General features: G+C 41.4%; 1 protein-coding gene across 4 annotated transcripts in view; it reads left to right on the top strand.

Moving 5' to 3' along the window:
* The window catches only part of SH3PXD2A (SH3 and PX domains 2A), a 185,318-nt gene that overhangs the window by 113,355 nt on the left and 54,535 nt on the right, over positions 1–17,428 (top strand). For 2 of the 4 annotated variants that reach the window (XM_075257490.1, XM_075257487.1), the window contains exons 6-7: positions 850–878; positions 14,874–14,918. In XM_075257490.1, coding sequence (XP_075113591.1) covers positions 850–878; positions 14,874–14,918 — 74 coding nt within the window. Of the gene's footprint in view, positions 1–820; positions 879–14,873; positions 14,919–17,428 lie in introns of those variants that run through there. The other 2 variants (XM_075257489.1, XM_075257491.1) reach the window with 2 other exon arrangements.

Genomic DNA, 17,428 nt, shown 5'->3' with positions numbered 1-17,428 from the left:
GGGCACTGTGGTTGTCACTGTCATGGGGAGGGGCACTGTGGCTGTCACTGTTATGGGGAGGGGCACTGTGGTTGTCACTGTTATGGGGAGGGGCACTGTGGCTGTCTCTTTTATCTGTTTAGAAGCATTAGCTGTGGTGCAAGTTTTATTTATGTAGCTCACCAAGTAAATATTTTTTCTAGAGCGGCCAGGTATATTAAATAAATGTATCTAAATAACACTAATAGTAATTTCTTATGTAATGTGTATTGTAAATGATAACTGAAGCACCATGGCTTTGCAATGATAAGGGGATTGTCTGTTCATATAGACAGAAAATGTGCACTATGTATGATCATGTGAGAATAAATCCACAGCAGATTTAACACCTAGTCCGTCTATTTACAATTTAGGGCACTACATCAGCTCTGCTGTTCTAGGATTTCTGTAAGTTACTCCTTTCAGAGAATGTTCTAGATGCAGACTGCTTGCGTGCACAGCCATGGTGGAGCGTACAGGTGTCTGTAGAGATATGCCATTTGCTGGGATGTGCACAGAATAGGGAGAACCTTTGAAGCATCTTGTAAGAGCAGGAAAGCTCCCCTGTATAATTAGGGATGGTTCGCTCTGTCATCACATCACATGGTCCTCTGCCTTCCCGTGCTGGTTGCAGCAGCTGTTTGTAGTGCTGAGATGCTGCTCTGGTCCTGTCAATCGCCTCTCTGTCAGGATCCTTACAGCCCAAGCGTCCGGCTGTACCAGGGATAGCGGAGCTGGGGATTGTTTCACTGCATGGGTGGGGCACCTGCATTATAAGCCCCCCAATACTGCCTTTCTAATAATGTCTATTTGTTGCTGTTTCTTTTTTAGGGATTATGGCTCTTCAAAGCGTAAATCAGGTAAGAATATCCATTTTAACTATTTCTTTGCCTGTTGCATGAAATATGTTGCATTCAAGCTGTAAAGCATAGTGCATGTAAATATATAGTGCCCAACTATCTGAATACAAGGTCTGGTTATAAATTATTTTTTTCACTTTTAACCATAGTGTCCAACTTATTCCTAAATCTGAGCTTCTGGTAGATTTCTCCTCATCTCCGGCTTCTGATATGATCATAGACCATCATTTAATGGATAAGTCCTGGATAAATTGTGTTCAGGCCTGCTATAGGACTAGCATCTTTCTAACCTCTTTATCCTTCTCATTTTATTGATATTTTTATTTCTTAACACTTTGATTTATTCAGAATATTCAAGTCAAATCTTTCACTTCTGAGGAGGCTTTTAACATTCTTCCCCATCCCTTAGGGAAATATTGAGTAATAGACTGTTCCTTTTCTTCTGTAGTATTGATGGCTATTTTTGAGAGTGCTTTCTGGGATGTGATGAGAGTGCATATACCTAGTCATTTTGTGCTCCGTCCCCTTGTCCAGGGCCCAAGAGATTATTTACAGCACCCACTTGTTATAAAGAGTTATTGATTCCTAATCTCCGTAGGATATTGAAACACTCTGAGTCTGAGGATTTGCTGGCATTCTGTCTGTGGTAATAGATGAAATTTATTGATGGCTTGTTTCACAATGAGTTAACTTTTTAGTAATATACACTGTTGGTTTTGTAATTTTAAAAAAATGCACTTTCTCCAGGGTCCTTTCTAGGGAAAACTTTAACAATGAGATTCTTTTAGTTCTGACATTTGTATTAAAAATGCTCCTTAGCTTGCAGTAAGGCTTCATTCACACCATTGTTTAAAATCAGACTTGTGTTTCCAACTTGTGTTCTGGATTGGAGGAGTTTTAGATCCAGAGGAAATTCACTTGAGGATTAGTCCTTTGGTTGTCCCTTAGCATATCAACCTAACTCTGCAGATGGATAGGTTGGGCTCACCTGAATCCAGCATATCAACCTAGCTCTGCAGATAGATAGGTTAGACCCACCTGAATCCAGCATAGCATCCCTGCCCTGCAGATAGATAGGTTAGGTTCACCAGAACCAGCATATCACCCCAGCTCTGCAGATAGATAGGTTAGGCTCACCTGAATCCAGCATATCAACCTAGCCCTGCAGATAGATAGGTTAAGGTCACCTGAATCAAAAGATGTTCCTCCCTTGTGAATCGCTATATATATATTACCAAGCGAGGTCTCCGCAATGGAGGCAGAGATTCACAAGTGAAAACACTGTTTGGTTCAGGTGACCCTAACCTATCTGTCTGTGGGACTGGGTTCTGGTTACAGACTCCTTATGAGCTACAGACAATAATGGGGAAGAATAGATTTTTGAGTGATGAAGTTGGTGTCTATTTACAAACGTCTGTAGCACTGTATAATGGGCAGCATAGATACATAGACCTCTATGGTTAAATCCCTAACAATATGGAAATGCATGTAAACATTGCCCCTCCTCACTTTCCCCTCCACACTAGAATGACTCTTGAATTTAATGAATACATTTCTGTACCAAGTCTATTAAGATAGTCGAGCACCAGACACGCATGTCTTATTTACTACCATATACAGTACAACCCTATTTAGAAAATGTGGCGTCTAGATAAGAGACCAGTGACTGTTCTCTGCATCACTGCCAGGCTGCATCTAAGGAATTCCTCTGACTCATTCCCTTGTGGTGGCACAGACTTTCACTGGTCCATAAAGATGAATGGAGATGTTATTCGCTATGTTAGGGGTTTGTCATTGCAGCTTGCACCATATCAAGCTATTTCTTGTATGGATTTCTTTCATCCTTGTCATATACAGCAGCTTCCTTGCCATTTACTAAGCTACGCCCTTAGAGCATAGTAATTATGAGTGTGCTGGCTTTATACTGCTGTATGTTATCCCTGTATTAGTCATAGTCCTGCTCTGCTCAGAGTACTGTAATATCATTTGTGCGCTGGCAGGAAGGGGCATTTACTTAATAATGTTAGGATCTCATCTGCCTTGTCTCCCAGTCTTCAGCTCCTGTCCAAATCAGAAATATTCTCTTTTTATTAAAGGCGTTCTCTTATTATGACGTCCAAGTGCTGACATGTTGCTAAGATTGGCATGAGCCTCATGGGGTTTTTTTTGCCTTCCTTTGGATCAACACTGTAGGGGTTGTAGGGTTATAGGTTGGACTTGTTGGACTGATGTCTTCATCCAACCTCATCTACTATGTAACTATGTAAGATAAGCCATTTGACCACTGCACCGTATCTCTTATACATATCTCTCTCTCTCTCCATCTCTCTCTCTCTCCCTCTCTATACATATATAAACAATATCCCATACAATACCTGTAGCGGTATGTATATCAGGAGTACAAGACTATTACCCATTATCATATGACACTCAGAAATATACATGAACAAACTGCCAAAAAGTGAGCAACAGTAATGTAAATATACTTTTATTAGCAAAAATATCCAAAACCAAAGATTAAAAGTAGGAGTTACAAAATGCATCCAAATAGAATAACACTACTAGTGTAGCAGCTCCTTTCCTGCAGAGCAGCGCTCCTGGCCGCCCGTTATTCAGGGAATACCCTTCAAGTGAAAGGTATGGCTTTACACATGGGGACACTGTTTTTTTTGGTTTTTTTTAAACCACTGTCTGCCTTATATAACCATGACAATACCTGCAATGAATTTGCGTATGCAGTTAGCTGGAGCCCCATCCTAAGATTTCGATTTCTTAGATGCTGTGTTCCATATTGACTGTGACATCTTAGTGGGTTAAAGAGAACTTTTTACCACCTCTGCCAAGTCCAGCTCTTTGCATCCTTTCGTAGGTGCCAATCCACTGATAGGAATTTTCTCTCTAGCCGCCACCATTCCTGAGCAGCCAGTGCGGTTAGTTTTGGTACCTGATATGTTACTTAGACTCTGTAATGTCTGGTGGGCATTGTCAGCAAGAAGGAGGCAAGGGGGCGTGAGTGCAAGCTCTGACCTTTTTGCCTTTAATTGGACAATATCAGAGAGCTCAGAATTATGCCCCCTTGTCTGCTCCCATCTGAGACCACCACTTGACAGTACAGAGACTGCACTGATTGCTCAGGAATGGTGGGAGTTAGTGGAAAAAAAAAACCAAACAATCTGTGGAGCAGCGACTATTAAAAGATGTGAAGTTGATGGAGGTGGTGAAAGGACTTCATTAAACAGAAGGGTGGGGTGTTATTTCTCAATGAGACTTATTGGGCACAAGTGCGCCTTTATCCGTAAATATACAGTTCTGTGCAGGAAGGGGTTACAATCTGTATTTGTTACCTTTCCTGATGATATTTCCAGGCTTTTGCTTTAATCGTACCTGTTAAACCCATTTCTTAGTGTAGAAAATTCCTCCTACGGCATTAATCATATTGTGCATATCTATACACTTCTGAAACTGAACTTCTACTGACCCGACCTCATGTTCATGTGCCTATGGTTTTACTTTGCACATACTTTTCCACACTATTCGGTTTCTGTTATCACTATAAAACAAGAAGTGGTTATCTTGAAAAGTTTATCACCCCAAAGAGATTATAGAACTGAGATGAAGCAGAAGAAGGGAGGACAGAAGAGGCAGATTTTCTAGTGTTAGGATTTATGTGGCTTGTATAAGTAGGTGCAGTACAAATGAGCTATCCAGATAGGAAATATGTATAATCTTTAGATATTCTCAGCCTGCTGGGGCAGCCCGCTGGAGATTGTTCAGAAACAGTGAAGGGCTACAGAACCAGTGGAGCGGCACCTGTTGAAGGATACAAAGAATTATAATTGGTGGAGGTAGCGAAAGGTTCTTTTTTAAATATTATACTTATTCCTCTGTACAGATCCTGGACCAGCAGGGATAGTTGACTGATGTCACATCAGGACTAAAGATCAGCTAGTGGAAATCACAAGCTCGCCATATGCATTAAAGGGGTTGTCCAGGTTAAACGCTTTTTATATGAGACCAGAGAAGGTGGAAAAAAAACAAAGCATACTCTCCTGTTCCTGTCAATGTCTCCCATCGTGGTCCAGTCCTGCTGCTCTGGGATCTTGTTTGGGCAGAAGTCTCCACCGCACATTAGCACTGAGGCCAAGCAGCAACCTAAGGAAAGGACACCGGACTTCCCATGTCCTTTTATTAGGCCGCTGATTGTCCTCAGGGATCATATGCATCGGGGGCATGTTGAGTTTTTTTGTGTTTTTTTTTTCCACTTTCCCCGACCTCATATAAAAAAAATTATCATTATTCTGGACAAACCCTTCAATCAGTTTTGGCTTAAGGCCTGTGTAGTAAACAGCTGTTTCACCCCACACACACTTCCATAGACATGTCCAGTTTGGCTGATCATACATATATTCTCAATTGATTGGAATAAGCTGCTGCCAGTCACCTTGGGAGGTTTTCCCCTATGTTATCTATCGGGGGAGTCGGTAGCACTATGCCCTCATACACATAAGATACTCGCCGTGACAGATTTGACAGGTTCGGCTGACTTTGTGCTAATGCATATGGTCACTTTAAGTACAGTTATGGTCGAGTCTTGATAGTTATATAGATTATATCTAGATTTGCACTGCAGAGTTAGGACAAGATACTGTATACCTAGACATCTTATAAGCAGTTGTCTTGAATATACTGTATCTGTAAGCTCAAGCAGAGAGTCATATCCTAGGAACCAGGTTCAATAGAAATGTCATGGCCAGCAGTTCATTATACACTAGCAAGGTTGTTCTGGGAAATGGTCAGTCCTCACATGCAACTACTGTATGTTGTCTGTGTGTAGTTGGGATCCTTATTTTGATGTCTACAGACATGCTTTGGGCCTATGATGTGCTCTACAAAATGGAGGTAAATATTAAAGGTTAAGTGAGAATCTGTAATTTTGCATCCTAGAAGTAATTCTCATAAGGGCACCATATGGCATGCTTAGGCGCCCATAATACAGACCTATAAGGGTTAGCTGTGCCTCCCTATCTGCACTAGTCAGTACTGTGTGCATGGACCCTTAAAGGAATAAACAGCTTACAGTTGCGTTTTAGATGGAGGATGTGCAGACACAGCATAACAGTAATGCACACGGATAACATGTGGTAAGAGGAACACAATAACAATAAGTTATCAGCTTCATATCTTCTTCATTACAGATGAGCTTTAGCACGCACAGAGCCTATAATTTCTAACATATTGTACTACAGCTCTGCGCTATGTTTGCCCCGATCAGCTGCCAGGAAATGATGGTAAATAATTCTCCATGTGGTTTGTTTTGTCAAATAACAAATTCTCATATGGACAGAGCATGTCCGAAGAGGGGAGCAGGAAGCTGACGTAAAATGTGATGCATGGAATGAGGGGCCCGCTTTTTCATCTTTCATCCCCTGCAGCACTTTACTACAATAGTCTATACCATACGTTTTGTGCTTGAATTTTTATTCTTGCTTTAAGGGTTTGCCCTACCATAACAATTTATCACCTATGTGCAGGATGGGTAATAAGTGTCTGATGCCATGGGCATACATTCGCAACTCCATTTAAAGCCTATGGGACTGACAAAGAAAGCCTAGTGATAGCACCATAAGTCCCATAAAGACTGAATGGAGTAGCAGCGTGCATGCAAGACCATCACTTCATTCAGACAGGGGAAAGTGATCTTCTTTATCAGTCCTGTAGACTTTACATGGAGCTGTAGTTTGTATGCATGACCATTGAAACAGGAACACATGATCCACTTTCTCTTGATCTTGAGCGCCCCAGTAATGGAACCCCTTGCAGTCTGACACTCTGGATAGGTGATAGGTTGTTGTGGTCAGGCATTGCCTCTAATTCTCTAGCACCAGTTTTTATATCCCTAGTGCAAGCGGAAGAGCTGCCTCATTTTGTAAGGGTGCACGCGCCTCTTCATGAATACTGCGACTCCTCTGCCAGGTCGTGCACCTGTGCTATTCCAACTTGTACATTTTAGTGATCATTTACAGCAGCAAATTATATTGGTTACAGGAGGAGAGTATAGCACACTCTTAATCCAATAAAAACAGAGCGTTTATTTGAGGAAATTAAAACCACATACACACAGGAACACTGACGCGTTTTGGGCAGACACTGAATATCACTAGTAAATTATATAAAATCTACCTAAATTCTCAATACTCTTTAACAAAAGTGGTGTGGGAAGACCAAAAATGCCAGCAGTAACTGAGTCCAGCAGTGATCAGGAGGATGAAGAACCTAAAGGCCTCTTTGGGAATGGAGCACCAGTGGGTATACTTCACCAGTGCTCCATTCACTTCTAAGGCTGTATTCACACAGAGTAACGCCAGGCGTTTTTTGTGTGTTTTTTGCACATAGCGCCGCGTTTACGCCGCGTAGCGCCGCGTATACGCGGCGTTAACGCCGCGCTATTTAGCGGTGGCGTTGCCCGGCGTTAACGCGGCGTATACACGGCGTTAACGCGGCGCTACGCGGCGTAAACGCGGCGCTATGTGCAAAAAACACACAAAAAACGCCTGGCGTTACTCTGTGTGAATACAGCCTAAGGAGCATCGATCCCTGATGGAGATTACAATCCCAGCAGCCCCATAGAAGTGAATGGATTGCTGGTCACACAAGCACCCTGGTGCTCCATTCACAAGGTGGCCTTAGGGGACCTTCAGTCTCCCGTCCTCCTGATCACTGGCGACCTGACGATACAGAATAAGTGTCCATAATGGGGCAACCCCAGTAAGTTTTGCAGTGCTCTAGTGCAGCAAATATGGGGGATTTTGGCCAAACTGCTTTTGTCTCCAATCCACATCAAATAATTGACTCCATTCTGATTTTTAAGAATATTGCATTTCAGAATATTGGTAGTTCAAGACCACAAATCCTCTACTTCTGGTCTGCGCTTTCTCTTTAAATTGTTCTACATTTTCTGACATTTACATACAAGCGGCATATTGTCTATTTGCCATTGTAATGTCACACAACTAGTAATAGTACAATAGGGCTATTTGACTAGAGATTTTTTTTTTCGTAATTGTGCCGTGAATGGTGATTATACGCAGTAAAGAGCGGCGTTGTCTCATCCGCCATGTCACATGGGAGGCCAACAGGATTCTAAACAAATATGAACCAGGATGCCCGGGCAGGGGGAGATGTTTTCTCACAGGATTTGGGGAGGTTGTTTTCTAAAATTTGCATGGTGCAATAAACATATGAGCTCTGCAAACACATGTCCCACAGACAGCTTGGGAGGTGAATGGCTTTCTTGTTGTTCAGGCTGTGGAGTACCAGACTGGCTTCAGTGTCTGCACCTCCAGGGAAGAGTTGTCTGCAGGGCCTGATATGTAATAAAGAGAAGTCAAATATTTGTCTTATTACCATATTTCACGAGCAGTCATCACAAGCCACGATATTTGTAGGAGAATTAGAGCATTACCTCTGGTTGTTTGCCTATGAAAAGTCAATCCAGCAGTAACATACTACTTTGCAAGAAAAAGTTTCCATTACCCTTTTATTAAATCAGATGTCTGCTGCCGTATTTACAGGGTATTCTGGGACCTCAATATTGATGACCTATCCTTAGCATATTAGGTTGGCAGGGGTCTGATTCCTGACACTCCCCACTGACATAACAGTCATTGGGCACATGGCATGTTCCCAGCTCAGTCCTGTTCAAGTGTGGGTGTGGATTTGGAGTCAAAAAAAGTTTCCAACTCCAAAATAAAATGATTATTTTTAATTACATTATATAATGATTAAAATTGTATAAATGGATATGTAATTTGTTACTTATTTACTTTCAAATAAATTCAGTCAAGCAATTTAATGGATTTGAGAAGCTTTATAGAGATGAGTGAACACTGTTCGATCGAATAGATATTCGATCAAATATCAGGCCGTTCGAGGTATTCGATTTCAATCGAATACCACGAAGCAAACGCAGTAAAAATTTGTATCCCTCCCACCTTCCCTGGTGCTTTTTTTGCACCAATAACTGTGCAGGGGAGGTGGGACAGGAACTACGACAACGGAGGCATCGAAAAAAATCGGAAAAAGTAATTGGTTGGCTAAATCAGGTGACCTCAAATTTATACGAATGGTGGATTTAACATTCGGTTAATTTGAGACTGTGAGACAGGGATAGATGTACTGGCAGGGTTAGATAGGGATTACCTTTATTTAGGGGGGAATGTTACTCACCCAGCTCTTTGGGGCTCTATCTGGTTGGGATCCCTGTCAGCTTGCGATATGAGGGAGCTGATTTTTTCCCATAGGAATGCATTGACCAGCGTTGATTGGCCGAATGCCATACAGAGTACAGCATTCAGCCAATCAACACTGGTTCTGCCAGAGGAGGCGGAGTCTAAGATTGGTCCACAGCAGTTTCCATTGTGTTCCGATCTCAGTAGGAGCACTGTACACACACACAGCTCTGCTGCATCACACAGCAGGGTTACCACAGTACTCTGTATGGCATTCGGCCAATCAACGCTTGTCAATGCATTCCTATGGGAAAAAGTCAGCTCCCGCATATTGCAAGCTGACAGGGATCCCGACATAATACAGTGCTTCCCTGCTGTCCCAGGTGCATTCCAGGGTGTTGGCATCATTTCCTGGGGTGTCATAGTGGACTTGGTGACTCTCCTGAGGCGAAGAGTGGGATCCCCTGTAGCAAAGCATTTTTCCCCATAGACTATAATAGGGTTCGATATTCGTTTGAATAGTCGAATATTGAGGGGCTATTCGAAACGAATATTGAATATTTTACTGTTCGCTCATCTCTAAAGCTTAACCATGGCTTTCAGCAATTTATGAAGGAATCCGAGTTGAGCTGGCTAAAAATAGGAGTCGGAGTTGGTGGTTTTCCTACTTGCTCCACAGTTCTGGTTACAGGTTTGCCACTCTTGATGTAGTGAATGATCCCCGTGGCGCGGCAAGTTTGTGTCAGTAGAGATTTCATCAGGCTGGATTTTAATACAGATGCTAAAATGCGAATGTTACGGCCGTCTTTCAGGTACTGACATGACACTACATGTCCGTGGATGGTGCTTGAGGTAGCCATTCACCTAAGTCTGCTCAACCTGTACATTTCAACCTGTAAAGCTTTCTAGGAATTATAAAAGTTTACCCAAACCCTGTGAGCGTGTCTTACCTCCCATAAATACATCAAACAGCAGGAATTCCTTTTTTCTTGACACACTGCTCCAGTTTCTGAAGGTGGCTTTTTTAATGCTGTAGTAAATCTGGATATCCATGCAACTCTTGAACTGTTTTCATCCATTGATCTGTTTTCTGTTACTACCCTGTTCTGAATTTGTGAGGTAGAGAGTTTTATAAGCCTTGTCCTTTCCTTTTCTCCTCCTCTTTGTTGGAGAAAACCAGATGTACAAGTTGTTGGAACTTGCACTATGCGGGTAGAAAACACTAAATAAGATCAATGCCTCTCACAGCAAGAAGGACAATGGTAGAATATTCCCAGTCTTATCACCAAGTGCAGTCAATAATATAGGGATTGGATACGATTGTAAAACCATCAGCAAAACCATTAATTTGATAGAGGGATATTAAAGGGGGCAGATTAGTAACAGTGTCTTTCCCAATCCCTTTGAATATGGCTTTGGCTCAAAAAAACACTGCTATTTATTTATTTTATTTTTTTTTAAAGTTCTATGTGAAACTACTTTGAAACTAAGGCCTGATTCACATCTACATTCGGTGTTCCTTTCGGGGAGTCCGCTTGGGGACCCCTGAACGGAATACCGAACGCATTAAAAAGTGGAGAGCAAAGAAAGCACACAGACCCCATAGACTATAATGGGGTCCATGTGTTTTCCATGCAGTGTCCGCACGAATCATGCAGAGAGAAAAGTACTTGAAGTAGTACTCTCTACTATGTAGTATAGTCACTCCGCAGCATCATAGTACGGACCCGCAGGGACTGCCTCATGCTCATAGGCTTCTGGGTAGAATACAGTTGAAAATCCTCTTTCCTGTGTTACTATTTTCTGTTAGCGGGTTATATAATGCGGTTGTAGGTTTGTATATACAAAGACTTCTTGAAGTTGGCACTGCAGATCCTGACTCATTATGTCAAGGATCCCTCCCTATGTTGCTCTGCCAGTTGCACACTCATTTTGTAACCGCAAAGCTCAATTCTGACTTCCAGCTTTGGACATAAATCTAACATATCTGTATAAAAACTCAATGGGCCCCCAAGCTGGAGGGCTTAGTAGTGATCAGCATACTCCATGTAAGGGCAGGAAAGTGATGTGAATACTCCTCAAGAATGAGTCACTGACATAAGCATCAAGATAACACAGGGACAGGGCCATTCAGTCATATCAGATCATATCCAATCATATCAGATTTATGGTTTTGCACTGGTGGAAATGTTGTAGTGCTGAATTTATCATTTGTTAGCGTTACCTGCAATACATCAATATGGCCAAAGAACAAACTCAGCCTACAACATTTCATAAACCTAGCTTCTCTATAGGATCAGCTCTGCTTCTTCTATAAAGTGAAAGGACTGATGCACTCTCTATCTTGCATAGCTTATAACCAAATATTGTACCATATGCATTAATATAAGTGGGTTGCACAGTTATGTGCATATAGAAATATTCATGGTACTTATGGCAGCTGCCCGTAATAAATAACCTTTTGTTAGCCCATTTAGTTCTACTAACTTCAGCAGCACCTGCTCTGATTCCAGTGTCATAGGCAGAGGACGTCACAGTAGTTTCTTTATGGTATTGGCCTCTTGCTGGGTTTCAGCTGTTTGCATTGCATGGAAGTACTACCAGTCTCTATTTCACTAATCTGATGATGTTCTTCCATCCATTGTGCTAAAGTAGCCAAGACTACTGAAATCTGCATACCCACGTGGCACAGCCTGTTGTTCAGCTGGTTCCTGGTACTTGCCCCCATGCAGTTGGACAGAAGGACAGTAGGCAGCTGGGAAAGACACAAATACATAAAAGTATATCAAGAGCATTAGAGGGGATGATAATGCTGACCAGGGCTGTGGAGTCAGAGTTAGGACCAGTTATGGGTGGAGTCGGTAAAAAAGTCAGAATAAAAGGATTCATTTTTATATATTATGCAATTATTGCTATTGTATAATCAATTAGATGTGCAGTTTTTAGTATATTTACTTCCATAGGAATTCAGTCCCTGGCTTTTTCCTATGACGCCGGTCTGTCCATGGCTGTCATTCATGGAGGACCTTTCACCACCTCCACCAACTCCATCTTTTTGCATTGGTCAGTAGGCGCCACTCCACCGATTCTGGCTCAGTTGGAATTCTTTCCCTAGTCCCACCACTCCTGAGCAATCACTATTGTTACATTTAGCATAATCCTATTCTCCACTATCAGGTGGTAGGAGCAGATAGACAGGGACCACCCACCTGACAGTAGAGAGCGGAAGCGTGCAGAAACCAACAGACTGCTTAGGAATGATAAAAGCTAGAGAAAAAATACCAATGGTGGCAGCTATTGAAGGACGTATACAGTTAGAGTTGGTGGGTGGGGTTAGGATCCTCCTTATGGAGTCAGTGATTTGGCCTACAGCCCATGGTAAACCTAACAATCTATTTATTGGAATCATTATTTTAATGGCCTCTGTGCCCGTATCGCTGTTTCTTGTTATGATGTCCCCTGGTGTTCATTCTATGAATCATTCAGAATGTCCACATGATGTGTCCAGTGCCAGTGGTCACACATGCCCATTGGGGTCCCATTGCTTGACTTCTTTCTTTTCTGAAGGCCTGGTAATGAGAAACCGCAGTCTTGAAGTAGCGTATTTTCACCTGCACTTCATGTGGACATTCTGAGAAGGCAATAAAAAGAACACCAGGTGGCGCCATAACAAGAAAGTCACAGCTGTATGCCCGCAGGAGAGAAAATGAAGGAGACACACACCTATTGCATCTGTTAACCATGGGTGATGGCAGAGCTGAGCATAGGGGTCGAATATACTAGTGTGAAATAGTAATAGTGAGAAGTACTGCAGTCTTATAAGAATAATATAAAGTCAGAATCACTGGATTTACCAAATCTGTTTGCAATGTCGCTCAGTTTCTATAAGAATTCCACTAAAAAAAAAAAAAAATTCAACTTTATTTCTTTGCCCAAGCCAGGCTTCTGCGGGCACATTCTTTGCCAAAAATCCATGCCATAAAATAATAACGCCTCTCACTTTGTGTATTGTTTTGTTTGCATGGGGCAGGCATGTTTTCCTGGAGTCTATACGTCACACGTGTCAATGATAAATCTTTTTTTTCTTCCCCTCTTAACACTGGGAACAATTTATGTCAAAGTTTTTAAAAGGAAATCCAAATGCAAACCAGATGTGGCAGAACTGCTAGAACACTTGCTGACTTGTTTGTTTCCCTAGTTTTTTTTTTCCTTTTCACCTTGGTTTGGGCCCACCAAAGAGAATAAAATAAGAGATCGTTTTTATTGGCTTTGCATTTAGCATGTAACCATTGGAATGGGATATAGGTTACACGCGTATTTCTACAATACTTTTATTAAAAGTGAATGCATGCCATTTCATGTATTTAGATATACTTGCTCCGTAGACGTGGACAGTCATCATTATGTATGTCTGATGTAGAAACCCTGGGGCTTTAGTGCTTAGCAATCTTTACAGGGACTTTCTAGGACTTCTGGTGGGTGCTGCTTATGCTTCATAGGCCAGTGAAGTCACGTTCTTCAGGCATATGGCCTTTGTGCATATCAGTCCCATTCAATTGAATAGGGCTAAGCTACAATATCAGGCATAGCCATTATACAAAGTTTGGCAGTGTGCTTGGTAAGCAGTGAAGAGACTGCCGTGCTCTTCTGAATGTTGTAGCTCCTTTACACGGCTGATCAGTGGGGGTGCCAGGTGTCACACCAACATCAAGTTTATGTTGATGACCTGTCCTAAAGATAGATACATACCCTAAACAATATCTGGCATACTGAGGCTTTAAAGGGGTTTCTCGAGACAATTATATTGGTGACCTATCCTTAGAATAGGTCACTATTAGATCAGTATGGGGGCCAAAACCCAGAACACCGTTAGTCAGGTCTTCTTAGTATGTGATACATGGAGAATGGAGCAGGAAGCAGATAGCCCCATTATTTATGTAGTGGCTGATACAAGTCACTGCAGATCAGATCCTATTCAAGTAAATGGGAGTTTGTCTGCACTAACCCCAATCTGGGCCTCCTGTTGGGGTGTCTATCTTGGCATCCTATGATATTAGGTAGCTTCATAAAGGGAGTCTGTCAGTAGGAAATCGGTATCTAGTGACAGCACCTTGTAGGGCAGTGTCTACACTTTCCAAGGATGCCTTTCTTATTCTGCATTGCAGCTCTATTTTAATTAAAACCTGCATTTTATTTTTTATTCACATTAGTTGAAAAGGGCTTTAGAGAATTTTCTTCTCCTGCTGGGGCTTTGCTCTGTTTTCTAGATAACAAAGTTAGAAAGTGTGACAAAGTGGTAGATGTTGCCCAAACAATGGGGGCCAAAGCTGGGTTAGTTGGGTGGTTTAATGAAAATGGAGCTGCAATGCAGAATAAGAAAGCAATATCTGGAACATGTAGAAGCCGCCCTATAAGGTACAGTCATTAGTTTGATTCCTCCATTTTGACATCCTGCCTATAACTTATCCCGAGACCTTCATGGTTTAGTCCTCATAAGATACATCATGGTAATTTGATTTCTGAGACTTCTCCCTTGTAAGCAGTTTTTATCTTTAGTATCCATAAACGTTCATTATTAATGAGATAGATATTAATTCTGTTACCTCTTAGTCAGACATCAGGACAATGTGATGAGTTTGCAGATTTTTAATTTAAAGGGTAACAAAAATTGGTGACAAATGACAGAACGGCATTCCTTGTTGTACCAATTGTTTAATCCTCCGTATTTATGTGCAATTCTTTTATCGCTGCCTCTGGATACCTGAAGTTTGGATGTCCAGTTTGTGTGAGCTTCCAAAGGCTGAACCCAAAGGTAGTACACCCCTGTGTGCTGTGTATCCCGCTGTGTTAAACGTGTGTATTACATTACCTATAGTGGTCCGTGCATGTGGACAACTACAAAGGAGATGTGCACCTTTGCATGATGTTACCGCCACTGAACTTCTCAAAGGTGTACAATTTACCAAAATTTCACTCCATCAGATTGTACCAGATTTAATAAAACATACGTTTACTCCAATAAAGAACTGGAGCCTTGCTGAAATAGTCCTTTTATAATCTTAAAGGGTTTGTCAGTCAACTCCTTTAGGCTAGGACTATACAGATACGTGTTACACAGCATAAAAATATCATTGTATCTCTATGGTGTCACATTACAACATCTTACGACTGTGACTAGAAAATTCAAGCCTGTTGTATTTTGGTGACAAGTCGCTTGCAACTTTTTTGCCGTGGACTTCAATAGAAGTCGCAAGCGGGTTGCAGTAACATGCAACATGTCTAAGACTTGATGTGCACGTGCCCTTGTAGTTGTCCATTTCGTGTGTGTAGAAAATACATTTTACACCTTTGGACTAATTCCATTGTAATTTTACAATCCTAGTAGTACGCTAAAATTTCTTTAACATGACTTTGTTTGTGAAGTGTGCAAAAGAATAAATACACCCCCTTTATATGACGTTATCATTTTCATTTTAGCGAAATCCATGAATTGTGTTTCGGTAGTGCATGCTGTGATAGTTACCACCAAGCAGAACATTGTGTTACACCGTAATCTTATACCGGGTCATATATGATATAGAGTCCCAATGTAGATTTTTGTACTAGATGCAAATTGAAGAGATTGATAGTGTTCCCTTAGTGTAACTTTCAATAGGGGAGGACACGGAAGCTAAGGACCCCATGCAATATCTCACCATAGCAGCTTGTAGAGTGATAGAGCCCCCTGATCTGCTGGGCCCCTGTGCCGATGCACAGATTGAACCAGTGATGTCTTTCTCCTGACCCCCACTGACATTAATAAATATCAAACCGATCCAGAATCTGAGATCTTACTGATCCTTACAGTTGTGATACTAGCTATGGATGAGGCCTAGTCATACATAGTTTATGGTGGAAACAAAAAAACATGAAGCTATATTCTTCCATATAAACATGCTCATTATTTCAGGCGTTGCAGATATATGTTGTGGGACAGCGTATTTTCTACCCAACAGTAATATGTTCTGGACGGGCCCAATAAATGTAAACTAAGGATAAAAACAATTTTCTAAACCCCCATAAAACCATAAATGCTGTTCCACTATATTATGTTACCACGTGATCTATCACAATGTTCTGCATTTTCATTGTTTGTGCTTTCCAATGGTTGACCATAGAGCATGCAATAAAAATCATGGGTTTATGTGTTTCCTGGCCATGTGACCTGTGGACAGGCTGATATAAAGCTTTTACAATGTGTTTATAAACCTATTTGCATGGGGATCGGGTACACATACAGAACGTGTTAATGGTAGTGACATTTTCCTACATGGATGGGATCCCTAACTGCACACAATTTGGTTTAAGTCCTGATCTGTCGGAAAATCTTAAATTGGCTTCATCTTAAAGAAAGAAAATGTTCCACACACATTATAAATATGCGGTCAGAAGCCTCCATATCCATGCAGACATTCCCTTTAATATGAGAGCCTTGTAGCCACTAGCTGATCAGGAATTTTGCCAGGGGAAGATTTGGTTGGATGTAGCTTTCTCCTGAGTGGCTGCTGCGGTGACAATGACTGCTGTAGTATTACATGGTGGGTATGACTGCCATCCATGCAATGACTGGAAGGTCTAGTATACCAAAGCAAATGCTCAGCCAAGCCAAGTATGCATGTACACAAAGGGGCCAGAAGAAATAGCTTGTGGTCAAACTAGCTTTTGGCCAACAGCTATATATTGTGTTTGAGAAGCCTTAGTTATAAGCTCAAAAGACCAGATTAGTATATTATACGTCATCGTTGGATCACAAGTCCTCATTCACATGAACGTACTTTTTATCCTCAATTGTGGAGCAAAGCAGATCACATTCATTTGTATGAGCCCATTCACACAGCCGTAGTGTTTGCAGCGGTTTGTCAAGGTCCGAGTGAAGAACCCAAAATATGCAGCAGGTCCTATAAATGTTCATATTTGCGGCTCGGGCCATTCATTTATATGTATGGGTCCGTGAAATGGATCATACAAGAATACAGATTTTTAATGACCTGTACACGGCACATTGGCAAAATCGATTAAAAAAATATTCATTATCACTAATTTGCCTCAGGATCATCTATATGAAGTTTATATTTCCTCTCCTCTAGCTACAAAATTCAATTTCTTTCCACACTCCAAAAACATACAGTATTAGAGAAAAGACGGATATGAGTGATGACAGTCTGTGTATGCAGAATAAGTTTGCACTGTATTAACAAATCTGAAATAAATTTATGAAATCTAAAGTTACATCATTAGCACATTATTCAATATTTAAAAAAAATGAAATCTTCACCCATTTGT

This window comes from Leptodactylus fuscus, chromosome 10 (genome assembly GCF_031893055.1).
Source record: "Leptodactylus fuscus isolate aLepFus1 chromosome 10, aLepFus1.hap2, whole genome shotgun sequence".
Lineage (NCBI taxonomy): Eukaryota > Metazoa > Chordata > Amphibia > Anura > Leptodactylidae > Leptodactylus > Leptodactylus fuscus.
This window is presented reverse-complemented; position numbering and strand designations above follow the sequence as displayed.